The sequence below is a fragment of the Microtus pennsylvanicus genome, chromosome 13, assembly GCF_037038515.1.
Source record: "Microtus pennsylvanicus isolate mMicPen1 chromosome 13, mMicPen1.hap1, whole genome shotgun sequence".
Lineage (NCBI taxonomy): Eukaryota > Metazoa > Chordata > Mammalia > Rodentia > Cricetidae > Microtus > Microtus pennsylvanicus.
Window position 1 is genome coordinate 34,833,404 of NC_134591.1, and position 27,003 is coordinate 34,860,406.

General features: G+C 41.1%; 1 protein-coding gene across 9 annotated transcripts in view; it reads left to right on the top strand.

The window, feature by feature from the left end:
* Positions 1–27,003, top strand: part of Patj (PATJ crumbs cell polarity complex component) — a 314,603-nt gene that overhangs the window by 143,959 nt on the left and 143,641 nt on the right. Inside the window, exon 1 of one of the 9 annotated variants that reach the window (XM_075944781.1) lies at positions 7,319–7,986. The exons of 7 other annotated variants lie outside the window; for them this stretch is intronic. In XM_075944781.1, coding sequence (XP_075800896.1) covers positions 7,965–7,986 — 22 coding nt within the window. In that variant the 5' untranslated portion in view covers positions 7,319–7,964. Of the gene's footprint in view, positions 1–7,318; positions 7,987–27,003 lie in introns of those variants that run through there. One more of the 9 variants, XM_075944780.1, reaches the window with a different exon arrangement.

Here is a 27,003-nt window from a genome sequence, read left to right on the forward strand (position 1 = left end):
ACCACTGAACTCTCTCCAGTCCTAACAAATGGGATTTTGAGGGACATGTAATGTCTAAACCATGACAACCAGTACAGATGCATCTGTAGAAATATGCATGTATATTTGAGACAAAAGTTGAACAAATACTACTTTACAATGCGATGAATTTTGTTCTTTTTCTATCTCATTTTTGTTTTTGTTTTTTAAGTGCTGATTGTTATTGAATTTATTTAATGACCTACTTATAGCTCTCAAATTTCAGGGTTCATGAGAAACTCTTGTGAAGATTGGCAAGACATTGATTAATAGCCGTACTCACAGACTCAAGAGAACTTAGACGTAGGAGGACTTAAAATTAATACTTGTAAGCAACTCTCTGTTGATCCACCACTTCTGACCCAGGAACCACCTTTTGGAAACTATTGATGGGGATGCTAGGTCGTAGGAGCTGATGAATTTACTTAAGAATAATGTGAGGGCTAAAGAGATGGCAAAGGGGTTAGGTGTGCACACTGCTCCTACAGTCGGCCTGAGTTTGGTTTCCAGCACCCGTATATAGCTGTAGCTCCTGGGGGATTCGGTGCCTCTTGTCTCTGGGAGCGCCTGCACTCTTGCATATAACCCAGCAAGCCAGTTTTCAGCAGGCACTTCCATGAGCTCTAAGGCAGTATTTCAGAAAGACTTCCATTATTCGGCTTCAGTGGCTGACCATGGTGTGCCGCTGTGGAGGTGAGGATGGTAGAGGCAGGCAGCCACTGAACTTAGCACCAAGTGATTGATATGGAAGAAGAGAAAGAGGATACCTACTAACATAACCTTAGTAAGTACTGCTCACATTGTTGGGAGAATTAAATTCTACACCCAATACCCACTGCATAGTATATGAGGCATTGGGTTTTAGATGCCTTAACTTGCCTTGTTGAACATATTTTATGACATACTAGAGACCAATTGTAGGTAATTTTGTCATTATAAATTAATCAGAGTTCCTTGAATTTTAATTAAAATTTATGAGACAAGAATTAGGGGGCGATATACCAAATTAGTGTTTAGCTATTAGCAATACTCCTGTCATCAAAGATTGCAGGACCCCCCCCCCCATGACATACACTGATATTGTGAAACTGATGAGTTAGCTTTAGCTGTCAACTTGATATAGCCTAGAGTCGCTGAGAAAGTAGTCTCAACTGCGAGACTGTCCTCAACTGAGGGACAGATCAGACTGGCCTGTGGGCGTATTTGTGGGGGATTGTCTGAACTGTGTAATGAAGTTAGCTAACTATGAGACATGCAAGGGAGTCAATTAGCTGTGTTCACCCATGGTCTCTGCTTCAAGTTCCTGCTTGGTTCCTGACCTGACTTCCTCAGTGATGAACTTGACCTGCATGTACAGGCCAAAGAAATCCTTTCCTCTGTTCTTTGTCATGGTGTTTGTCACACCAACAGAAGGCAAACTAGAATAGTATGGGATAGCTTTACATACAAAACTGGATCACCAAGGGCATGGACCTCACTTCCTCTACAGTGACTTCTGGATCTGTTTCAGTTCTGTCTCCCACTCAGATTTTCATTTGTCTATGAGAAAGATGCCCTGAATTTTTTTTCACTAGCCCTGTACATCCTCTCAACAAAATGAGGCTGGGCAGTGGTGGCGCACGCCTTTAATCCCAGCACTCGGGAGGCAGAGGCAGGAGGATCTCTGTGAGTTCGAGATTAGCCTGGTCTACAGAGCTAGTTCCAGGACAGGAACCAAAGCCACAGAGAAACCCTGTCTCGAAAAACAAAAAAAAAAAAAAAAAAAGAAAATGAAACATTAAGTTCTGCCCAAGGCTGACCTTTTAGTTTCTATTCTCAGTTTTTCTTTAAGCACTTACAGTCTCCCATCTTCTCTTCCTAACTGGAAACTTCTGTTGTTATTGCTTCCTTTCATGACAAGCAATGGGGATGCATTTTCATTCCCCGTCCTCACATTTGAAACTGTAGTCTTCATTTCATGGTATCTTAGTTAAGGTTACTATGGCTGTGATGAAATACCATCACCAAAGCAACTTGGGGCGGAAAGGGTTTAATGTCACTCATAGTTCCATATAACGGTTCATCATCAAATGCAGTGAGGACAGGAACTCAAGCAGGGTAGGAACCTGGAGGTAGGAGCTGATGCAGAGGCCATGGAAGGGTGCTGCTTACCGGCTTGTTCATCATAGCTTGCTCAGCCTGCTTTCATATAGAACCCAGGACCACCAACCCATGGGTGATAGTACCCACACTGGGCTGAGCTTCCCCCATCAATCACTAATTAAGAAAATACAGCCAGATCTTAGGAAGCATTTTCTCAATTGAGGCTCCCTTCTCTGGCAACTCCAGCTTGTGTCAAGTTGACATAAAACTAGGCAGTATACATAGTTATAGTAACATAGTAATAGGGTTTACTGAGGGCAGAGGGTTATGGCATAATTCTCTGTAAAGCTTCAAATGCATCTTTGATATTCAGAAGAATCTTAGAAAGCTGTTAAACCTTCTGACTTCACTTCTTGTCACCTTTGGAAGCTGGAACTGACCCATTAGCCCAGTACATGGCCCTGCCTTACTCTTTTTAAAGAATTTGACACAATGTAGCTTTCAGAGGAACTGTCAGATTAGTACCTGTCTACCTCAGTAAACTCTGCTCCAGTAGGTGGGTGTCCACAGAACCTGATTTTTGTGTGGGCACTTTGAATTTCAGTAGTGGAACAAATGAGTGACAGAGGGGCTCTGATCCATATAAGACACTGTAGGGGCAGGATAAGTATAATATACTGCTGCAGGGATCCTCTTGCTTGCTGACCTCAGCATCTATCCAGTATCAGTGTGTTTTCTTTTCACATTTTAAAAATTAAGATGTAATTACATTATTCCTTCCTTCCCTTGTTCCCTCCTTCCCCTCCTGTTCACTCCCTCTCAAATTCATGATCTCGTTTTAATTGTTTTTTACTGTTGCATGCATAAATATAAATATAACCTTCTAAGTCCATTTAGTGTTGCTTGTATGTACATGATTTCAGGGCTGACCTTTAGTTATTTGGTAACCAATTGGGGGTCTCAACTCTGGGGAAAAGTAGTTCTCCCTGTCTCCGCAGTCCGTTCCCTTTGTCTAGGGGTAGAACCCGCCAGTGTCAAAGCATCTCTCCAAGCAGCCTGACTCCTCTTTTGGCTTGTTCAGACACACCTCATCTCAGCTGCTGTCTAGAAGGGCCAACATAGCTGCTGGTTGGCTTTACAGGGACCGTGCTTTTGTCAAGCTGTTTACATTCATTCTGCTACATTTCTGAAACCACTCAATAAGAAATTTTATGTGAATTTTTTTTCAAGATTATGGTCAAGAAAAAGAGAACCAAGAGAATGGATGTGGATTAGTGGGTAGAGCACTTGCTGTGCAAGCAAGAAAGCCTGAGTTTGAATCTACAGCAGCTATGGGGAAAGCTGGGCATGGCTGCTTGTGTTCCATAAGTCTAGCACTTGGAGATAGATAGGCATAACCTGGGTACTCACTGAACAGCCAGTTGGGCTGAGACAGCAAGCTTCAGGCTCAGTGAGAAATCTTATTTGAAAGGAATAAGGCAGAGAGCAATAGAAGACACCCAGCACCCTCCTTTTCCCTGAACATGCATACACATGTGCGTATGCATACCCAGCACCCTCCTTTCCCCTGAACATGTATGCACATGTGTTTATGCATACCCAGCATCCTCCTTTTCCCAGAACATGCATGCACATGTGCGTATGCATACCCAGCACCCTCCTTTCCCCTGAACATGCATGCACATGTGCGTATGCACACAATTCACAAATAAGTATTTTTAATGAAGCAGCTATAACTACACAAACCAGCTAGTCTTGAGTTGTTTGTTGTTACCTAGCTTTCAAGTGGAGAATAGAAGTATAATGTAGCCCCTATTCCACCCTGGTGGAATCCTCCAGTCCTTCCCTGATACAATAATTCCAGAATAGAATATTGTCCTTGTGGGTTTTTTTCCATCTTTCCCCCTCTTTTTTTGGGGTTGATTGTAAGTTATAATGTATTTGCATGCCTTTTCTAGTCTCTCCTGTGTTATTGGTAGAATATTCATATAACACTGTATTTCAGTTATGAAGCATAATGATAACTCCACATGATGACCTGGCTTATGCAGACTTTATAACTTCATGTTTTGCTTCAATTTCTGTTTGATTTTTTTGTTGTTGTTGCATTTTTGTTTTGTTTTTCTGAAACAGTCTAGTTATGTAGGTCAGACTAATTTTGAATTCATTTCCTTGCCTCAGCTTCTTGAGGACTGGGATTATGGGAAATGCGGTTTATTAATAAAACTGGTACTGGGAATTTAAGTATTTATAAGTGTAGAAGAGGAATAAGAAGTTACTGTGATAGAACTCACATAATACACTGTTGACCCCTTACAGAGTGTGTTCAGTGCGTTTGCTTATTCTGTCAGAGCTGTACAATTTCTGCCACTGTCTGCAGTTTTCACACTCGACACATCTTTGTTAAACTGTCCCCCAAGCTTTACTTATCAGCAGCTATTTACTCCACATCAAATTTCTTCAAGTGTCCTTTATGTGCTTATATAAAATTACATGCATATACATACACTTCTTGATGTTAAAAATAGTTTCACAGGAAGTTCTTGCGTATTTTCATGCAGGGGAAGAGGAACTTGTCCCAGTCTGTGTTGAGTTTGGAGGAGGGCAGGGCTGTTTACTAGCCCCACCATCCCAAGGCCAGCAGAGCATGGAGCTCAGCCCCACAGCCCTCCATAAACAGAAAAACAGAAAGAAAAGTTATCACAGATGACATAGTTGTCAGTCTCAGAAAATTTAAATTAAATTATTTTGGCTACAATATGCAGGAGTACATATGAATTATTCATGTGTCTGTAAAAAGAAACAAACACAGGCACACCTTGCCAGTATTGTCTCCTTAGGAAAAGTTATACATTTTCTAATGCTAGAGAAAAACTAGAAACTGTCGGGGTGCTATAGTCAAGAGTATAAAACAGTTGGGATATACAAGTGGCTGAATGCTTGCCTCATACTCTGAGGCTTTGGATCTCTAAAGCAGTCTATAAGAGTAACATGGACTGCAGAGATGCTCAGCTGTTAAGAGTGCTGACTGCTTTTCCAGAGGTCCTAAGTTCAATTCCCAGTAACCACATGGTGGCTCACAACCATCTATACTGGGATCTGATGCCCTCTTCTGGCATAAAGGCATACATGTAGATAGAGCACTCATATACATAAAACAAATAATCTTTTTTTAAAAAAAAAGAATAACATGATTTTAATCCAAACCCTAGGTGAAATATACTTTTAGTTAATACAAGAACTTGATATTTTGTAAAAGAAATGCCAGGCAGTTTTGGAAAATAAAAGAGAGTAGAGAACTACCCCTTCAACTACTCTGAATTAGTGGTTGCCCCATTCTGTGTAGAGCTTGTGCCTTGCTCCACCGTCTTGGCTGACTACTTTGTTGTAGGGCTGAAGATATGTATCAACATCCCAGGTCTCTCTTGGACTGGATTCTGCAACACATTTCTGCCCACTTTACGTGTGAACACACACAAAAAAATAGCTCCACACATTGCCAAGTGTCCACTGGTCTTAGTAGAAATAGGGGTTCAACTGTCTCTGGCTGGGATTTGAAGGGATAATCCTACACACTGAAGTGTTCTAGGTCTGGGACTGAGCTGGCTTCAGGCTTCATGGAATTGTGAGGGTTGTATCTATGTTCTAAAATTGAAACACTATAATGAACAAAAGCTACTTACGTTAGAAAGAGTATTTGGCTTTTGGTTCTAGAGGAAGAGAGTAGGTAGCCAGGGGGAGGCAATGGACCAGGAACAGAAAGCCAAGAGTTAGTATCTTGATTGCAGACAAAAAGCTGCCAGGGTGAACTGAAAGTGGGGTGTGGCCCTAAACTCTCAAAACCTGCCTTCAGTGACTGGCTTCCTCCAGCAAAAGGTCCCATCACCTACTCCACCAGCAGCTGGGAGCCAATACCTGAGCCTGTGGGGACACTTCTTATTCAAACCACTACAGTTCTTAAAGTTTATTAAAATCATGGACTTATGCACTTGTACAGTTCTACTTACTATGGATATTCATTACAACTTAAGTTATTAAATATTATACATGCAAGGGATGGTGAAGTTTGAAACAGGTCTCCATTAAAGGGGGAGGAGAATTCAAGTAGCATGCTGCCTTAAAGAAAGGAACTAAAGTCCCTGTCTTCTGTGGGGGAAAAGGTTTCAGGGTAGGAAAGTACACCTGAGTTTGGCCAAGTTTTTCAACTAAGAATCCTGAGACCAAGAGTCATTAATTTGTCCCAAAGCATAGAATGGGATATTGATGTGGCAGAGCTAGACCAGGTCTCAGTTGTAGGCTCTGCCCCCAGTACTTGCCCCTGTTTTTAATATGGAGCAAACATGGCAAGCAAAGAAAGGTTTGTTGAGCAGCCAGTCTCCTCCTGCCTGTTGTTGCCTCTGTGGACTCTGGTTGATCTCTGCCTCACCAATAGATGTCACTGCAGTCAACAGTAGTTACTAACGGAGCCTGTGAAGAGCTTTGAGAATGCTCACTGCCTAGCAGGCAGCATGAGGAGCTTCTGCCAGCGTCTGCTAAATACATCAGCTTATATGCTCTCCTTTTTAGCTTTGATAATGCAAAATGGAGGGGAAATATAAGACTACAGGTTAAGATTAAATGTTTTAGTTTTATAGAAATGATTTTATTTCCTATATAGTTAACTTCCTTTTATGGACTTTACCTATTTATAATTAAGTAAAATAAGTAGGGATTTTTTTTTTATCCTAGCTATATGATTAGGCTCTGGCAATACTGGTTTCCTATTTTAGCTTTTTTGAAAATGTTCTAAGCTTCAGCCCTTGCTGTAATTCGTGTGAATTTAACAAAAGTGTAAATTTAGAAAGGGTATTGTTGAATACCTCTGAGCTGCATTTAAATCGTCCTGCGTGTTCTTGACTTTTTCCCACTTGACTCATGGTGCAGGAATCACAATAATTATTTTTATCTACAGTTTACACAGAAAATTTTGTATCTGTAGTCTGTCCAACACTGAAGTAATTGACAGATTTGGAATGTAATATAAATGACAGACATATTTAGGTGTGCTGGTCAGGGCTGAGCAAGATAGCATGGATGAAGCAGCTTTAGCTTTTTGATCTGTTTCTTTGTTTTGTTTTTTTTAACAGTTTCTTTAAATTACTTTCTCCCCCACCCCCACCCCCCATCTTAAGTTTTTTTCTCAAAGCTAGCCTGTATTTAAAGTGTCAGAGACACTAATGAATCTGATTGAGGCATTACAGTTTAAGCCAATTTTGTGACAAACCTGATTTTGTGCTAGAAGAGATGACTATTCTGAACTGGGGGCAGGCCCAAATCTATAGCTCCTTTTAAATTGCACTGGGAAGATCCTGTCCCCCAAAGTACTGCTTTTCAGCAGGAAAATGAGACATTAACATGATAACAGTTGAAGCTGACCACAAAACAAACAGTTGCATTTATATTGCCTCCTGATCTGAAATGGAGCTATCTTCCCTGTGTGAGCAGTGTGACTAGTGTCACAGCCTGCAGTATGCGGTCCCTATGTGAGCTGGGTGACCGATGTCACAGCCAGCAGCGTGCAGCTTCTGAGGATCTGACTGGAGAACCAGGGATTTTTTTGCCTCTCCCCGGCAGAATTCTCGGGCAGCTTTCTCCTACTGGCAGATGTGGCTGTTAGCTTGAGGGAAAGATTGAAATTAGCTTAATTGATTGTTTCTTATGATAGAAACAGACTGATAGGTTGCCCTTAAAAAGAATAAAATCTGAGGAAAAAAAGAAAAAAGGCCCAAGGTCGTGAGAAGAGAGAAGACAGAGTCGGTGGGGAGAGTGGAGTTGCTTCCAGCATCGACTGTCAGGAATGCAGAAGCCCTGAGCACTCCTGCAGCATGGTCCACGGGGGGTTCCCAGGTAAGACTTCTGTTGCTGATGAGATCTGCAGGTCTTGCTGAATGCAGTCAGATGCTGTTTTAATGCTGGTGCAAAATCTCGGTTCAGAGATCTTAGAGCAGTAAGTAAGCTAAGGCTCTTGAGTGAGGGCGCTTAGGCATGTGCAAGGTAGATGCATGCTGGACGAGCCTCACAGTCCCTTCCGTAGGTGTCATGGCCGGACCGTCCCTAGGATGTGTCTGGAAAGTAAGGCAGTTTATCAGACTGTCAAGAATTAAGAGTGCTTTCTGCACCAGAATCCTTAACACACTGGGCATGCAGAATCCTTGCCTTTCAGCATCAGGACTGAGAAAGTAGATCTCCTGGACATTTATTAACATTATTGCTGCTATTTGTGGCTTCACTGTGATGAAAAGGCAAAGGTATTTACATTAGAAAGAGGGTATTCTGATTAATTTTAAAGCTGAGCAGTCAGCATTTTAGACGCAGATGAAAGCAGAATGTCACTAAGGAGGCAGCAGCACACAAAAGGCTGTGTTTTCTAAACTGTAAATAGTCCCTAAATACTATTGATCATAGTGACTGGCCTCTGTCATCTAAGACTGCAGCTTTGATTCATTAGGTGTGGGGACTCAGCCTCTGCAAGCATTACCAGCAACTTCTTGTTAAATATACATTCTGCCTCTCAATAGTATAAGCTTCTGTTGACTTTTTAAAAATTAATGTGTTAGAACTAGAGCATCTTTTTAATCCAGTTAAGATGAGAGCTCTTTAGAACCAATAAGGGTCTTCTTAAGTACCTTTGTCTGAGTCAGTTTTACTCAGAGTCTGATGCAATGTGACTTTATTTTCATGTTCGGCAGAATGACTCAAACTAGGTTTGCTCCTGCACCAGCAGGACATACGCAGCAGTCCCGATTTAAGCGAGCGAGCCTTATTCCTGGCTATTCTCTCAAGATAACCAACTGAGTGTGAACTTTGCTCTTTGCCGCAGCATCACTTCTGGGCTTTTTGCTGTGACCTATTATTCATTCTGCTTATTTAGTCTCCAGGAAATAGTTGAGCTGTTAAACAGATGCGTCACAGCTGCCCCACAGGGACAACTGTCTTCATTGTGTTTTTCTGTTCTGCAGCTAGAATTGCTTTCTGGTAGCGAATTGTCATCTTTTCAGGAGTCTCCTCAAAGAAACTGTGGGGATGACCTAGAACCTGGTGGAGCGAGGTGCTTCGCTCTAGACTCCTTGAGCCATTGGCTCGTTGTGTTTGTATTTCAGGTTCTCAGTTTTTGTTTTCGCTTTTGTTTTGTTTTATTGGGCTTTTTATTGTTTTTCTTTAGATCAATCCAAAGAATAAATACATTTAAATCTCTTCACTACCCTGAAGTTGCTATTGTCCATGCTTCAAAGCCCTGGTAAACCCTTAAAAGTTGTCATAGCAGTTTTCTGGAAACTGCATTATGTGGATGCAATAATTAGGGATTTTTATGTCCTTTGCATTTAATCAAAATAATATATGAACTCAACTTTCAAACTGTGATTAGCTACAAAGGCTTGTTACAGTGGAGCATGTGTGTGCTATGTGTTTTGTTCATAGAGCTTCTGCTCAGGATTAACTGGTCATGATTTATATGGTAAATATCTTCAACATTTAAAAAAAACTCCTGTCTTTATACATTTAACTCCAAATTCATTTTTAAAGATTTGTTTATTCTTGTATTATCTGTATATATGTGTGTCTGCATGAGTTTATGTGTTCCATGTACCTGCAGGTACCCAGCAGAGTCACAAAAGGTTGTCAGTCATCTGATCCAGGTGCTAGGAACCAAATCTGGGTCCTCTACAAGAGTAATAAGCACTCTTAATCATTGAGCCATCTCTCTAATTCCAAAGTATATTTATATCTAATGACATAGTGTTCATTGTTTCTGCACTCAGTTAATTTTACATGTGTGTATTTATTTATTTGTTTGTTTGTTTGTTGATATTTTGTATGGAGTCAGGCTGTTGTGTTAAAGAGACTTAAGCATGATACACTGTCTAACATGATCCTGTCTAAAAATAGGAAAGTGTGTGTGAGTCAGGAAAGGTGTGCACGCTTATCATTGCAGTATTTGAAATCGAGTGCAAAGATTGTTGTGACTTTGAGAGTAGGTGAGACAGAGAAACTGAAAGCGGGAGAGGTTGAGGGAGGAAGGGAAGAAAGAGAGAGAGGGAACAATAGCAACAGAGCAGAAAGTGCACCAAGAGCAAAGAAGCACTGGAAGCAGGGCCAATGGAGGGAAAGGAGAGAAACTGATCAAGTTGCTTCTCAAACTGTAGTCTAAAGTTTACAAGTTCAATATTTTCTGAACTAGAAATTACAGTTGTAGCTAACCTAATGAGCTTGTATATCAGAACACTGAAATAGACTTTCTAGTTTCATTTATTTCCTTTTTAAAATATGTTTATTGTATACTCTGCTAAATGCTTCACACATTTTATTTTCTTTTAGTTTCTCATATAGTTTAATGCATTATTGGTTTTATTTTAAAGGTGAAGTGTATATGACCCCATTGTCTGTTTTTAACAAGTTTAATTGTGCACATTTCCAAATAACCCATTCCATTTGCCAAGTCAAATAGGCAACTTTTTTCTTAGTTGGTAATGTGTTTTTTTGTATCTGTTCATTGGACAAACATGCCAACCTAAAGCATGCTGACATTCTGAGAAAATAGCCTCTGCATTCTTCAGCACTCCACACTTTAATAGTGAAGGTTCCTACTCAAGCCGATGAGACTGAATTGGGAGGATTACAGTAATGGAGGTGTGCCATGAGCTGAAGGGTGCACCTCACTGTTTGAGGCACAGCATGAGCCAGACCTCCCTCTCGGCACCAGCAGATTTTTCTTCCTCTATTGACAAATTAGTGCATTCAGAAAAGTAGCGGGTCTCCTGATCTTAGCAAGAGGGAAATGGGTGAGTTGGTAAAAAATGGAAATGTTTAGGTAAAATTTGGAAAAATTGTACTTTGCGTCATTTCTTATTTCCATGTTTGTCCTGGTTGAGATGGGTGATATTCATATTTTATTCAGTAGTATCTTGAATTGCATTTGGGTCTTAGCTCAGTAGTCTTTATGCCTGCTTCAGGTACTCAATATCTTGCAGTATCTGCTGTCTCAAATCTTAACAAATCTAGTCCAGATGCAGGCACATCCTGGGAATGGGAATTCTCACCATCTCATGAAACAAAGATCTTGCAGTATACAACATTCTAGGGGAGACTGACTGATGTCTAGAGGGCTGGCTTCCTACCTAAGTCATCTTGAGGAGACTATGATGCTTCTTTGTTTTTTTTTTATTTATTTATTTTTTAAAAAAGAAAGAAAGAAAGAAAGAAAGAAAGAAAGAAAGAAAGAAAGAAAGAAAGAAAGAAAGAAAGAAAGAGTAGCCCATTCTGGACTGGACCTCACTATGTAGCCCAGGTCGAACTTGTATCAATCTTCCTTCTAGATGTGGGAATCTCAGACATGAGCTACCAGCTTCTTTATGTCTGCCGGGATAAAGTATGCATGTATTCTATGTCACCTGTGGCTGCTGCTCCATGTTGTGTGGAACTGCCAAAGCCTTCTTTTCATGGTCATTGCTTTGCTTCTTCAAATATCAGGCGTTGTGTTGTATTTTAATAACTTGTAAGCTATTTAGTCCCCTGTTTTGATTTTTTTTTAAAAAAGTGACATTGTGGTAGGTAGATAATCTGGATTGCAGGGTAACAGAATCTGTGGTAACTTCCAGTTCTGCAGCCCCCTGAGATCTGCAATATGTTTTCTTAAGTTTGATTACTACTTCCCTTGAGAACACGGTGTCTGAGGCTTGTAATGCTGTGCTGAGATTAGCTGTGTAGGTTTTGTTTTTCCTTACAATAAGAGTGTAAGTTATTGTCTTCAGTCTTGCTGCATGTATGTTGTTCCTTTCTTTTTTTGCAACTCAAAAGTTACAGAACCTATCAGTGAAGAGAACAGTTTTCAAAGTATGGCCTCTGTAGGAACATTTTACTTCTATTTTTGGATCTCATGAAAGGAGGGTCACAAACATTGAAGAAGCTAAATAAATGGCTCACTAGCCCAGGAACAGGGTCCTAGGTAAAGAGGACAAGTGGGTGTGACAACCTGCAGACTGTGGGGTGTAATTATTACAGATAATCCACAGATAGGGGACCTGGGATTTTGAAACGGAAGTGAAGCCCAGGAAGGAAGTAGGACCATTATCAGATGTGCTTCAGGGCATTTGACTATATACTCCTTAGCGATCTGAGCTCAGAATTGCTAAGGTTTTCTTTCACATTACACACGAAACATCCTAGGAAGGCTAATCAAAGGCAGTCCATAGGTTTTCAGTGCAACTGGAGAAGTGGGTTAAGGCCCATATCCAGACCCCAACCCCACACGCTTCTGGCTTGGCTTTGGTGAAGAAGCTGAGCACTCAGGACTCAGACCTGGAGATTTAGGATATTGGGTGGCCTGTGCTCCCCTAAAGCACTCAGGAATTCACTCTTGAGAGTCTAGATGCAGGCCTTCACCATGTCTGCAGGTAATTCTTCAAACCAGACAGCAGGACTTTGTCCTATGAGCACCTTCTTGACTAATGCTGGTGGTGCTAGTAACATAGAATTCTACTAAAGTTTTTTTTTTTTTGAATTTTTCGAGACAGGGTTTCTCCGTAGTTTTTTTTTGTTGTTGTTGTTCCTGTCCTGGAACTAGCTCTTGTAGACCAGGCTGGCCTCGAACTCACAAAGATCCGCCTGCTCTAATAAAGTTTAAACAAAGATGACCTGCCTGGAAAGGGTAAAATATATTCAGTGTCCCATCCTCAACATCTGAAGGCCACAGTCCTACATAAGTTAACTGCGTGCTCTCTGGGCGTTATGTAGCATTGATGTCTTGGGGATGTAAAAGTGAGTGGTACCTGGTTCTATTTGAGTGCCTGTCCTCTGAGGGAGATAGCTGTTAATACTTTCCCACCAGGCAGGAAAAGCATGGCTTCAAGAGCTCAAGGTAACTTTTTGAATCCATGACTTATGTAGAATATGGGCCTGTCATCTATAACCTAGTATTTGGGGGAGTTCACTTAGTTCCTCCCAGCCTCCAGAGTTTCTTCTGTCTAGGAGAGACTATGGAAGTATTATTACATGAGGTCACTTATTTGAAGGTAACTATGTAGCATAGTTATAATCTGGAGTTGGAATTGCTCCTAAGATTTTAGATTGGTGTCAGATAGCTGCTTCCAGCCTTCCTTTCTCTTTGGCTGTGCCACGCACTTCTTCCTCTGAGGTCCTCTTTGTCTTTTCTTTTTCTTGTGAGGCTAGCACTTGGTCAGGGATGTGTGAAATCCTGTCCTGGCCTCTCCCATCGGCTGCTTTCAAGGTGGGATCTGGTAAAGCTGTTATCTTTGTGTCTGAAAGAAATATTGCAAAAGAAAAAAAAAGTTAAAGCTCAAAGCGTGGCCATAAAGGCTCTAAAGCTTCACAACTGTGCACAGTACCAGCCCCTGAGCTCGCTGCATCTGCTGCTCTGCGGGACGGGTGTGGGTGACAGGCAGCACCTGCTGGCTCTGACAGTCGCTGGTATCTGTTTTGTGTCATTGTCAGAATCCTAGCTGCCGGATGTTTAGAATATAATCGTTTTTGCTAGGTTTTCAGGTATGTGGGAAAAATGTCTCTTCCCTTAGGGAGTCTTTATGTGCAGCTTGTGGCTTCCTTCCTGACTTATGTGTTATTTACATAAATGGAGACCTAGGTCACTACAGAACCCGAAGTACAGTATTAAGGCTTCCCTTCTTAAAATGGGTACTCTTTTGTTGTAGAAAGAGTATATATAATTTACCACTAAACACCCTTTTCATGTATATGGTTTCATAGGGGTTAGCGATTTATTTTATTATGTGTTTGTGTGTGTGTGTATGTGCACGTGTACTGCGCATGCATAAAGATCAGAAGACACCTAGCAAAGTTGGTTCTATCCTTCCACAGTGGTTTCCAAGGATTGAACTAAGGTAATCGGGCTTGGTGGCAAATGCTTCTTACCCGTGGAGGCCCATGGAGTCAGCTGTTTGCACTAGTGCAGACCAGCTCTTCGGAACATTTTCACCCTCCTAAACTGAAGCTCTGTGTGATTAAACAGCACTGCTTTTCCTCCTATCCCTAACCGCCATTGTATCTCCTGTTTCTATGATTATGGCTATACCCCATTAATGGGAATCATACAAGATTTGACCTTATGTGACTGCCTTGTTTTATTTAGCACAGTGTCATCAGAGTTCATATATATTATAATATATGACAGGCTTTTCCTCATTTTAAAAGCTGCATGGTATTTCACTGTGTGTATACATAACATGTAATTATCCATTAGTTCACTGGTAGACATTTGGGCTCTTCCAGCTCTTGGCAGTTGTGCTGGACACTGCTATGAATGAAGGTATAGATCTCTTTAAGACCTGATTTTAAGTCTTTTGGATGGGAATTGAGATTGCTCAATAAGATTCTCACACCATATGTATCTTTTTTTTTAAAGATTTTATTTATTATGTATACAATACAGTGTGCTGCCTCCATGTATGACTGCAGGCGAGAAGAGGGCACCAGATCTCATTGTAGATGGTTGTGAGCCACCATGTGGTTGCTGGGAATTGAACTCAGGACCTCTGGAAGAACAGTCAACGTCCTTAACCTCTTAGCCATCTCTCCAGCCCCCACCATGTGTATCTTTTATAGCAGCCATTCAAGAGAAATACTAATTGACTGTGGCTTCAACCCGTATTCGGTCATGCTTAGTAATGCCGAGCATGTTCCCACACTCATCCTGGCAATTGTATATCATTTTGTAGCATTGTCTCTTCATGTCCTTTGCTCATGTTTAAAGTGAGTTGTTTCATTTTACAGTGTATATCCAAGATATATATAAACCACTTATGGAGTATGTTCAGCTTGTGGCTTTTCAATCTCTTGATGAATGAAAGTTTAATTTTGCTATTGTCCCCATTTGTCTATCTTTACTTTTTTCATCATATTCAAGAAATCATTACAAAATCCAGGTCATGAAGCTTTGCCTTATTTCCTTCTAAAAATGCTGTAATATGGGGAATGGAGCTTCTTTACCTGACTCTATTTAAAAGATAAAACAAACACAAAAACCTTTCAGGCCACAGTAAAATTCCCAGTTCCCCACCCCTTTCCCCCCACCCCCATGCCTGTCCTCTGCTGGAGCATGTCTGCTGTGATGAATGAATTGCTCTGCTGCATGCTCACTGTACCATCCTGAGGTTTGGATCTGAGTTGCTTGCACTGTTTCATGTCCCACAGTTTTTGACAGAGATACAGTGGAATCTGATCACATCTGCCCAAGGAGTGCCCACATGACAGTGCCACTGACCTAAAGGTCCTCTGCAACACCTACTCATTCCTTCTGTCCCTGTTAGGGGTTAAGTTTTAATTGAGAGTACTTTACCTATTCAAAAGATATCACCATCAAAGATTTTATTCACTTGGTTTCATATTCAATAACATAGAAATTTAAGAAAGATTACCTTCATAATCTTCCTATCAATCTTTGTTAACAAAAGCTTCAGAACCACAAAACTGTCCTTAGGAAAATTGCCATCTCCTTTGCCCCCTCCTCAAGCACAGCAGCTTTTATTCTTATGACGGTGTTTGAACTGTTTTATGAAGCCTGTGGGTGAAAGCAGACAAGATTCCCATTTAACCCATTACCAGACTGAGGCTGGACTAAGTAAATGATCTGCCCAGGGTTTCTTGTCTAAGAAATAAAGTGAGGTTCTTAACCCCGTCTGAAGTTCCTCCCCACAGTTCCACATTAATGCTCCGAGGCCTCAAAACTGTATGAACACACGCATGCCCTTTGCGACAATAAGGAGACCGTGGTGGTGGCTGCTTTCTTCACCTGAGGTCTCTTTATGAGCTTTTTGTTTCAGAAATGTTGGCACTCAAGCTCAAGACTCTATGTGTGGAAGGAACGCGCTGTGCCACTGCGCCATGTGAAAACCTCATAGAAACTCAGAGGCCGTGGGATAAAATTGTTAAATACAATTATTTATTATTGTTTAGTGTTATTTGAATGAAATAAATTATGTTTAGGTCACATTATAGCAAATGATAAAATTCATTTTTCCCATTAAACTAATTTTAAAGGACTCATGGGATGGTTTTTGTCACTGTGTAAGAATTTCTGTGTAACCTTCTGCCTGTTAGTTAAACTCTCATAGTCTGTTTACTCTTGTGTAAAATAAAGACAGTTATAACAATAATTTTAAAACATGCTATGTAATTAAAACTGGTTTAATGGAGATTTTAGGAGCTCTCTAGGAGATAAGGAAAACTGTATCTGCTGAAGGAAAAAAACTTCATGAACTGGTAGGTAGGAGAGGCACCATGCTGAACTCTTTAGGTCTTTAACAAGTCCTCTTGCTCCTTGGGCTGGAAAAGGAATGAAGATGTAAAGTTAACTACTTTGTAAGAAGCTAATAGGTACAATGTAGCAAAATGGAATTTGACAAGTAGCTTTTTCTTTAACTTTACCATGTATCTTTTAATAAAGGTCTTTGATCCTAAAGTTTGTTTCTAAATAATAAACATGTGAATGACCCAAAAAAGACATCATTACTATTTTAATCTTTCTAGACTTTTACTCATTGCAATAGGAGACAGACAGAGAGAGGGAGAGAGAGAGAAAGTTACTGTAAGGTTAAAAAACTCAAGGCATGTCCAGCATGATGGCACTTGGGAGGCAGAGGCAGGTAGGTCTCTGTAGGTTTGAGACCAGCCTGGTCTACATAATGAAGTCCAATACTGCAGATCCTGTCTCAAAAAAAAAAAAAAAAAACCACACAAAACTCAGGCCTTGTATGAGTGCTTGGCAAAATACTGTACCATTGAGCTGTATCTTCATTCCTAATAAGAATTTTTTATTTACTTGTAACCTATGTTTTGATCAGTATAGGTACTAAAGAATTTCTAAGTTTGTGTTTTTATATATAATTTATATATTTATGGTGCACCTGCAGCTCTGCCTATATCGTTCAGAGGTAGTTTCTTCCCTGCTGGTGCTAACAATGATCGACTAATGACAGCTCAACCGAGCCCTGCTGCCTCTCAGCTGGAATTCGTCTTCCTTCCTCGCTGAACCTTATTCCAGCAGTTTTCTGAAATTATACTGTGTACACAGCCTGATTGCAAGTACATGCGAAGAGAAGAGTTGTCTTCTGTTTTCTGTCACTATGGGGCCAGGTCACTTGGCAGATACCACATTATAATTCTTTTCTACTTGCGTCTACACTTTAATTATCTGAAACTATCATTTTCCCTCCTCCAGAAAATCTAATTAAACACCTACTGCTGTCAGTGCCAGTGCTAGTGACAATGAACTGATGCCCACAGGGACTTTGGCTAAGCAGCTTTGCATGAGGCCTTGACTGGAAACAGTCTACCCTGTTCTTCCACCTTGCTGCTGTGCTCTAATCGCAGGGTCTTTGCAGCACAATATTCCTATGGTGACTTAAACAAACAAACAAAACCCACCCCTGTTTTGAAGTGCACAGTGTAACACAAGCGATTGTAAAGAATGCTTTTTAAATTGTATTCTGTTTTTCTCAGTGCTGTTTTCCAATTGAAAGTGTTTTTGGTGGTTTCTCATACTTGGCTTGGGTCTTGTTTTCAGTCAACTCTACCACTGACCCGCATCCCAGCCCAACAATAGTCTATAGAGGTCTACTAAAATAATATAAAGGCAACTCCTTTGTCCAATCTCCAGAAAGTGACAGTTTGTAGATTTGACAGAGAAGCCAGACAGCAGTGAAAATGGAGCCCACTTCAGCTGCTCCAGGGACAGTAATTTTGGAAATGGTGTAGTGAACTGTTGCTCTGGCAGCAACCCCTCAGGGCACAGAGTGTAGCGGGAAGCCTGCGCACATGAACATGGATGTCTATGTTGCTTTCTTCCCTACTGAGGTGGATATACTTCCCCTCAGGACTAGCCTGATTTCATGTTGCTTTCACTGTAAGATGGTCAATGAACCTGTGTTTGTCTTGTAGATTGATCATTTGTCAACTATCTCCCCCACTGCATGACTGCCTCAGAGCGTCTCCACATCTCTCCTTACCAGAGGGCTTTCGCTGAGTGCTCAGTCTCGCGGCCTGAAATAAGAAAGAAGGAGCTGGGCCGAGACCTGTGGAAGTGAGAAGCGAAGATGGCCCACCTGTACCTTCAGTTCTGACTGACCCAGTTGGCTTAGTCTTGAGACTCATAGTAGTAATACTGACTTGACTTGAGGAATTTTGGATTCTGTTACTCAATATACCCTCTGTTTTGATTAAGCTCTAAGACCTTCAGTGTCCTTGATTTCAAGTTCTGGTCTGGCCTCTTTGTCTCTCCAAACTAAGTATGGCAGTTAAGAGGTTAGGTACTGACTGTACACGTCAGATCACTGTCTGCTGTCACATGACTAAAAGAGCCCATGGTACTGAAACTTGCAGTGTTTTTGACAGTATCTAATTCAAGCTTTACTCTTTCTTTTAATTCACCCCATAGTAAGTAGCATAGTAACTGTTACAGAGTTGGCATTCAGACCTTTTAATGAAAACTGGAGTCAAGTTACTTATTACTATGTCTTCTTAAATTACTTTTGCTTTCTTTCCCTAGATATCGTTAATCCAGTTTGTATCCATTTCCTGTCACTCTTAGGTGCATAGTTAGGTCCTGCTAAATGGCCAGGTGTCCTATTTTTTTTTTCTCCCTAAGCCATCCTTCCCACTCCAAACACTGCTAAAAGCATTCGAACCATCTCTACCCTAGGTTTGGAACTTCTCGACCACCTGGCCGTCACTGTAGTTCCAGAGTTGTCTTTTCCATGCCCAAGTTCCAGGCAGCCAGGCAGCCATTGTCTATTTTTGTCTATTGTTCGTACCCTAAGTCAGCCATTGTCACCTCTTGTGCTTCTCCGAGCATCCCCTCAGTTTCCTTGCCAGCCTTCCCATTCCTGTACTCAGACATGCCGACAGCTCACAAACCGTATTACTATTGTCTTTCTCGTTTTCTATTAAAATATACTAATTTTGCCTCTTTTTTCTCATCACTCCAGTTTTTCTCTTGATCTTTCTGTGCCCTTTTTCTTTCTCTTCAATTGTTTGCCACTGACTGTTAAACTCCAAGTCCCACCCAGAGTCAGATGATAGATGTTCTTTCTGTTTCCCCCAAGTTAAGAAATTCCAGGGGCTGCAGAGATGACTCAGCAAGCACTTAAGAGCACTGCCTGCTCCTCCAGAGGGCCTGCGTTCAATTCCCTGCACTCCCATGGCAGTTTGTAGCTGTCCATAGCTCCAATACCAGGGGATCTGGTACCTTCACAGATATACATGAAGGCAAAACATCAATGCACATAAAAAAACAAACAAAGAGCTAAATAAATAAAAAGAAATTCCAAAAGGACATGAATAAGTTAGCTTTTTTCCTTCCTCTAGCTGATAGGAATACGACATGCATCTTTAGTGTGTGGAAGCATACAGGATTTGGAGTGGGGCCCATCCAGGCATTACCCATAGGTCTGCACGGCACTTAGGAGCTGTGCGCTGAGCAGTTTCCAGACCTTGTACTGGCCCCAGTTTCACTGTCTCAAGAACAGTCATGTGTTGCAGACTTAGTCAGATGCTTTTGTACTATTGCCTTTCAGTCATGAGGTGTTCAAACATTTGCAACTATGAAAAAATCTGAATTCCCTGCACTGTTTTTCTTAAATATATATAAAATATACTGTGCTGGCTAGTGTTATATCAACTTGACTCAAGCACAGGCCAACTTTTAGTCATCTCAAAGGAGGGAACCTCAGCTGAGAAAATGCCTCCATGAGATCTGGCTGTAGATCATTTTCTTAATTAGTGATTGATATGAGAGGGCCCAGTCATTGTATACGGGGCCATCCCTGGGCTGGAGCTTCTGAGTTCTATAAAGAAAAAAAAATTAGGCTGAGCAAACTATGGAGAGCAAGTCAATAAGCAGCGTCCCTTCATGGCCTCTGCATCAGGCTCCTGCCCTGTTTGAGTTCCTTCTCTGACTTCTCCAATGATGGACTGTGATATGGAATTGTAAGCCAAATAAACCTTTCCTTCCCAACTTGCTTTTGGTCATGGTGTTTCATCATGACAACAGGGATCCTAACTAGAACATATACTGTTCTACCTAATTCAATAATAAGTTTTTCTACATTTCCTATATCTACATATTATTTTTCTTTTATTTTTGCATTCCTAGATAGCTTATCAATACAGCTGCTGGGGCACACACCTAGACTCCCTGCCCTAGAGAAGCTGAAGCAAGGGTGTCAGAATTCAAGGCCAGACTGTGGAGACAGGGAAAAAAAAAAAAACAAAGAGAGAAAAACACTATTAATGTACCTAGCACTCTTACTGTTTTTCTCTAATGTATAATCCGCAATCAAGTCAGAAATTTTCTGGTTGGTTTGTTTGTATCCAAAGTTTACATATATTTTAAATGAGCATTGAGATATATACTCAGAGAACTGTATTAATTATTACAATTAATATTAACTAATACAGAGAACTAAATTAACTGAATTTGCACAGGGCCCTATCCAGTCCATTAAAGAGAGCTTGACAGCATCAAGAACTTCATGCCTTTTTTAGCTAGCTGTTTCTTTTCTGTTTTCAAAGGACACTTCCTCCTTGACATCTAAATCCAGAGATTAATTATGTCTGGTTTTGATTCTGTGCATAAATGGAATCAAGGTACTCACACCTTCCTGTCTTGTTTTGCTCAGCAATGTGCTTCTGCTATTCAGTAATGTTGTTCCCTGTGAAGTACTTGCTTTTGCTGTATTTCCAGTGTAGCAATGTACAGTGATGTGTGTTGGGGAATAGCCTCAGGTCATGAGGAATTGAGTCAGTTCAGAGCTTGAGCCCATAGCTAACAGGAATTGCTTAGTTCCAGCCTGATTGTTTGCTCCACCTGCAGAAACGATATTCCCAAGTATGGAAAACAGTGTTCCTTCTTTCCAGTCAAACCACAGAAAATAGCCATAGTTTCCTGGTAGCTACCCTTGTCCCCACCACCTCTAAGCCTTCAACTTTCATCCCTCAGAAAGGTTGAGCTCCTCCCTGTTCCAATAAAGCAGTCCCATCCTGTTGATCAAGTCTGTCTGCTCCTTTGCCTTGTTTTTTCTTGTGTTTGGTTTTTCTACTATAAGTGGATGTTGTAAAGATTCTAATTGATGATTTAGAGCATACCAAGAGGTAACATAGTGTCTAACAAGAAAGGTTCACCTTGAATTTTATTACAAATATAAAGCCTTGTCTTTAAGTTTTCTGTCTGTCTATTGTTTGGTTTGGGTTTTATCCATCTAATGGGAAAGTTGTAGATTTCTCTTCTAGTTGAGGCCTCCCCCTACACACACACTATATGCTATCTTCAGAAAATGACTCTTTCTCAAGTTGGCTCTCTTCATTTTTATTCTTCTAAAATTGTTATTTCATTTTTATATCTAATAGATTCAATTTCTGAGAGTAAAGGGCATTAAATAATTTTAAAATACTTTGTAATTCTGCCGAGATTCTCTCACGGGTTCTAGAGGCAAACTCTCTGGGGTGGCCAACTTCAGTCCTCGTTCCCTGTGTCACACTGCGAGTCATTGTTCCACCTGTGCTTGAGTTTCCTTACCTGCAAGAATCCTCATAAAATCCAGAGACGTTCAGCTGTCCATGCTGGGAGCAATGTCTACTGCAGAAGAGCAACCTGAATATTACTTACTCTTGTGCTTAATGGCTCTGTGCTTTTGTGTTTTGACTGTTAATTTCCCATATAGATTTATATAACAATATCAAGCCTGCATGTTGGAAGAATATTGGCTATACTTCATAGCCCTTTTGTTGTAATTTTAGTTTCTTTATGCTAATGCGTTGTCCTCATTTTCTGTTTGATATGAATATTCACCTGAGATGCTCCACTTGAGCTCACATTTGCTTCTGATTAGCTTTGGTTTTCTTCCTTCAGATATTTTTACTTCTCAAGTCTGCATGTTCTAACTCAGAAAATTATAAATTCTTTACTGAAGAAGAGAAAAAGCGACTAGGTTGTTTATCATAACTGGTTTTTAACAAATAACATTATTGCGTTTACTGCGGGGAAAAATGTTTGCAATACTACCCTTGTAACATCAGACTCGTTCTTGGAAGAAGACCAGGCAGCTAAACCATCTGAAACTGCATTGAGTCTTTATTCCAGTGTGGTGAGCATTTGCTATTAAAATACTGGGCAGTGACTTGAATTAAGTATCTTTCCGGGAGAAAGGCTTTGTTACTTAGCAACACCTGATATCTTGTGATGATGACAAAGCACTGCAGGGCCCACTAGAGAAATCCTTCTGGCTTCCTGAGACAAGGAAAAGACATCTGATGCTTTAATAGAGAGTTGTGAGCACCTGGAGGTTTTGATTTTTCATTTTCTTCTAAATACATTGTCACAGAGTGGAAAATCCATATTTAAAACAAATTTGACCGCTGAGCCGAGCCTCAAGACTATTTTGTCCAGTTAATGCTGCTCCGATGTTCATTCAGGGTGCATGAGTGGGCCTGGAGTAGAGGGAAGAAGGTGACTTATTTCCTCATCTGCTCTCTAGTTAGAGGGGGAAGGGCCTCCAGCTTGTTTGAAATGGGAACCACAGCCACTTTCCTGGCTCTGTAGAAGTGTATAGAGAAAACTGCAACTTTACATCCATACAGAGTAACAGGAGAAGGAATACAACTTTATTAAATACAGATTCTGTGTGACATGAGGACTTTTGGGAGGAAATAAGTCCCAAAGAAAGGAATAAACTTAATGAAATGGGTAAGACTTGGAGAAGTAAATGACATCTGTTCCTATGGTGACAAACTGTGGGAATATATCTGTGCAGATTCTTCTCTGAAACCTTGTATTTTCAATTAACCGAAGTGCACATGACTCGTGCCTTGCCTTATACCCAGAGGGAGGGTCAGAGAGTGAGCTTCCTCAGCTTCAATGAAGAAGACCCAAGAGGAGTTCTGGTTCCAGTGACCTGTGTGAAGGACTTGCTGTTTCCTGAGCTTCTCTCGGTATAATTCTCTGGGCCAAGCTGCCATGGTGGGGTGTTGCATTCTGGGTGCTGACAGAAGCTAGTTTGGTCCGTTCCAGAGTGGATAGGCAGGGTAACCCCTGCTGCAACTCCTCTTAGAGGACTTAAGGATCCTGAGCTTAAGATCTTCTGGGTCACATAGAAAGACCTGCCTCAGAAAGAAAGATAAAGTAAGAAACGTCTTGAAGGGAGCTTCTTAGCAGCCGCCGTTCCACTTATCAGAGGGAGAGCTGTGGTGTGCTGAACAGATTGCACCTCTTGGGTCCCGCAGACCCAACTGAACTCTGGCCAGATTATCTCAGCTACCTGACAGTCGTGCCATCTGTGTGGGAAGGATTCAGAGGCACTGTGAGTGCTGAGGTCTCTTTCATGGAAGGAGCTATCATGAGAATCTAAGATTTTTAAGCTAAACATAGGATCTCAGACTGAAGGAGAAATCTTAAAGTCTATTTGTCTTGAAAATAGCATTGGGTGAATTTAAGATGATTGGTAGAAAATAACTGATTTTAATCTCTGGTTATGCCCAACTTCATATCCTTTTATAAGATTGTTCTTCTAAAGTCTTCTTTATCTGTAAAGCAGAATTCCAGAGTCCAAGCAGGGGGAAAGTGATGTTACGTGATCTCTTTTTCTTGTCTCTCTAAGGGATGGGGAAAACACAGCAGCCAATGTATCAGAGAAATGGGATCATCTTTTAACCCCCTTAAAGCTGTGAATCTAAAAATAAGTTGTAGAATAATGTAAATTCGGGGTCTGAAAATGTTAGCAGCGAGTCCTGAGCAGGCATTTTGCCGTCCTAGTATTCTTCGTGGTGGACGACAAACTGCACGCTCTTCAAGAATCTTCAGGTAGGGTGAATTTTATCTTGTTTATTTGGGGGGATTGGCCCCAGGGCCTTGTGTATGCAAAGCACACCCTGGCAATGAGCTTCACCGTCGCATCCCTAATAGAGTGTATTGTAAAAGGCGGAAGATTTATACGATCTGAAGAAAAGCCAGAGTATAAGTGTATTGTAAAAGAATATGTCCACATAGTAATTTGTTTTTCTGATGAATTTTGAATATAAGTCTAAAGATGAAATTGTGCTACTTTTAAGTGAAAGAAGCATTCTTTGGAAAAGTCTTCTGATTTTAGGTCTGAAATAGACTGTATACTTTTTTGGGAGCAGTGTTGGAAATGCAGGGCTGAGCAATGAATCTTAGGGCATCCCATGTTTATGCCTTTCAGCAAGTGTAACCTGAACTTAACACACTGCAGGTAAGATGTGAGTGTTGGCTTTGAAGCCTAGGACAAATGGCAGAGGTACCTATTTAACATACCAAAGTAGACCTGGCAGCCAGGCTCTCTCTGCATCCCTCAGTCTCTATAACTGTTACAGAACCTCCACCCCCTCACCCCGGCTGCATATGGTACCCATTTAACAGTAGGTACTGGCAGCAGTGGGCTGAAAATACCTTTCTGACAGTACTGCAAAGACAGGTACCAGTGCTCTGCCGAGCTGCTATTTGAACTTACTACATCTGCTTACAAAACTTAAAAAAAAACCATAAGAGCCGGGCGGTGGTGGCGCACGCCTTTAATCCCAGCACTCGGGTGGCAGAGGCAGGCGGATCTGTGTGAGTTCGAGACCAGCCTGGTCTACAAGAGCAAGTTCCAGGACAGGCTCCAAAGCCATAGAGAAACCCTGTCTCGAAAAACAAAAACAAAAACAAAAAAATAAGAAGATATTACTGGAAGCTGACAGACTCATTTGTTAGCATTAAATAAATTAAAAGTGGAGCAAGCTAGATACAGAATTATTGGAAGTGGTCTGGAGGCCCCAACACCATGTACCAACCAATCTTCAGTTGACTACAGTTTGTGGACATTATTGGTGTTCCTGTTGACTCACTAAATGGGTGGAGACAGGGGACCCCGTGGTTAGGTATTTGTCACACATGTAAGGTTCTGGATTTGTTTGGGTGTGGGAGACACTAAATAAATAAAAATAAAGTAAATAAGTAGTTTCAGCCCTTGGGTTATATTTTTTTTCCTTGAAGCTCTTATTTTCTTAGTTATAACTAGTCAGATGTATGCTTGTGACAGATTTCACCAAATGGATTCCTTTTGTTCTACAACTTTAATGTCAAGTGGATTCCATTAATATTTGCTCATTGACTCAGTTGGTGTGTAATTGTCTCATTAAAAATTCAGGCCAGGAAAATTAACTTTCTAGTCTCACGAAGTGAGGATAATACGTCTACTTCTTAGGTCCTATATGGATGACTATGAAAACGGAGTTTGTGAAGTCCATTAAATTCATGATAGGGCTTTGTATGTGTATGTTTAAAGAACATGACGAATTTACCATTTTAGCAATGTTTGGATATCCTGTTGTTAAGTTCACTGCTATGGTACAGCCTTCCCCACGTATCCTCAGAGCCTTTTCATCATTCCTAACTGAAACTATTTTTGTCAGCTGTCAAGCTGTCCCAGTTTGGTTTACATCCACGGGCAGCACTGGTCCTGCAGTGAGCCTCTGCACATCGTGAGAAGCCTGCCTGGTACTCTTCACAGGGAATAGCCTGGAGGAGTAGAGGCTGGTGTTGGTCCCTTCCATGGGATTCCCAGTGAGGACTATGTGGGACTATGTGGCTTTTTGTTGTTGTTGTTTTTTAAATATTATCATGAGAGAAACTTCACTCCTTTCTAAAGGCAGTTTTCTTCATACAAAATTCAGAAAATAATAGTTTCGTTATCAAGATTGATTTCAAACATCATTGATTTCAAATGGAAGCAAATCATGATTTCTCTTTCCTCTTCATTATGTGAGCACTTATATTTCAGGGAGCATCTGCTTTTAAGGAAGCCTTATTTTTATAAATAGGTTGTGCTTGTAGCAGATCCACAAACCAAAGACATTAAGTGACTCAGCGGCATTCAAACTTGACCCTTTATCTACTCCACCCTAACCCGCTAGGAGTCCATTTGAATATTATAGATTCCCTGGGCCTAACACACTTCTGCTCACTGGGTACGATGAGGTTTGCCACAGGCCAGTTCTCCTTCTCCTTACTGGCTTACACATCCAAGCAATGGAATACATGGTTAATGGCATCGGTAGAGTTTGCTTTCTCTCTGAGGATTGCCCAGGGGAGTTGTGAACCTAGAGTTTTCTTTATGTTAATATATATGCTAATGTAGTCTTTCTACAACCATCCCATTCTCACCTTCACTGCTTTAGCCTCTGCTTTCCCTCAGTCCCTTTTACTCCTCCCCCTTTCTGCCCTCAGCAGTAATCATTCTAATGTTTTAAGTGTTCAGTTTTTTGTGTACACACTTATAAATATGTACTGAGTAAATGATGGAGGAATGGTGTGGACTCGGTTCTGTTCCTCTTCTGTCACTCAGCACTGAGGCCTCGCCTCTCACCACCTGTGTCATGCTGAGACATCCCTAACCATGGTTACCTCCAACTCCCTGCTGTCTTAGATAGCACTGGAGTCAACCTCAACCTCCATGTCCTCTTGACACCTGTGCTAACATCAGATTGACACAAGCTAAAGTCATCTGAAAGGAGAGACCTCAATTGAGAAAATGCCTCCAGAAGATGGAACTGTAGGCCAGCCCGTTGGGCATTTTCTTAATTTGTGATTGAGGGCCCTGCCCGTTGTGGGTGGTGCCATCCTTGGGCTGGTGGTCCTGGGTTCTATAACAAAGCAGACTGACAAGCCGGTAAGCAGCACCCCTCCATGGCCTGTATCAGCTCCTGCCTCCAGGTTCCTGCCCTGATTCAGTTCCTGCCCTCCCTGCTTTGCATAATGAACTGTTATATGGAACTGTGAGTGAATAAACCCTTTGTTTCTCAAGTTGCTTTGGTCATGGTGTTTTTTTTTATCACAACAACAATAAC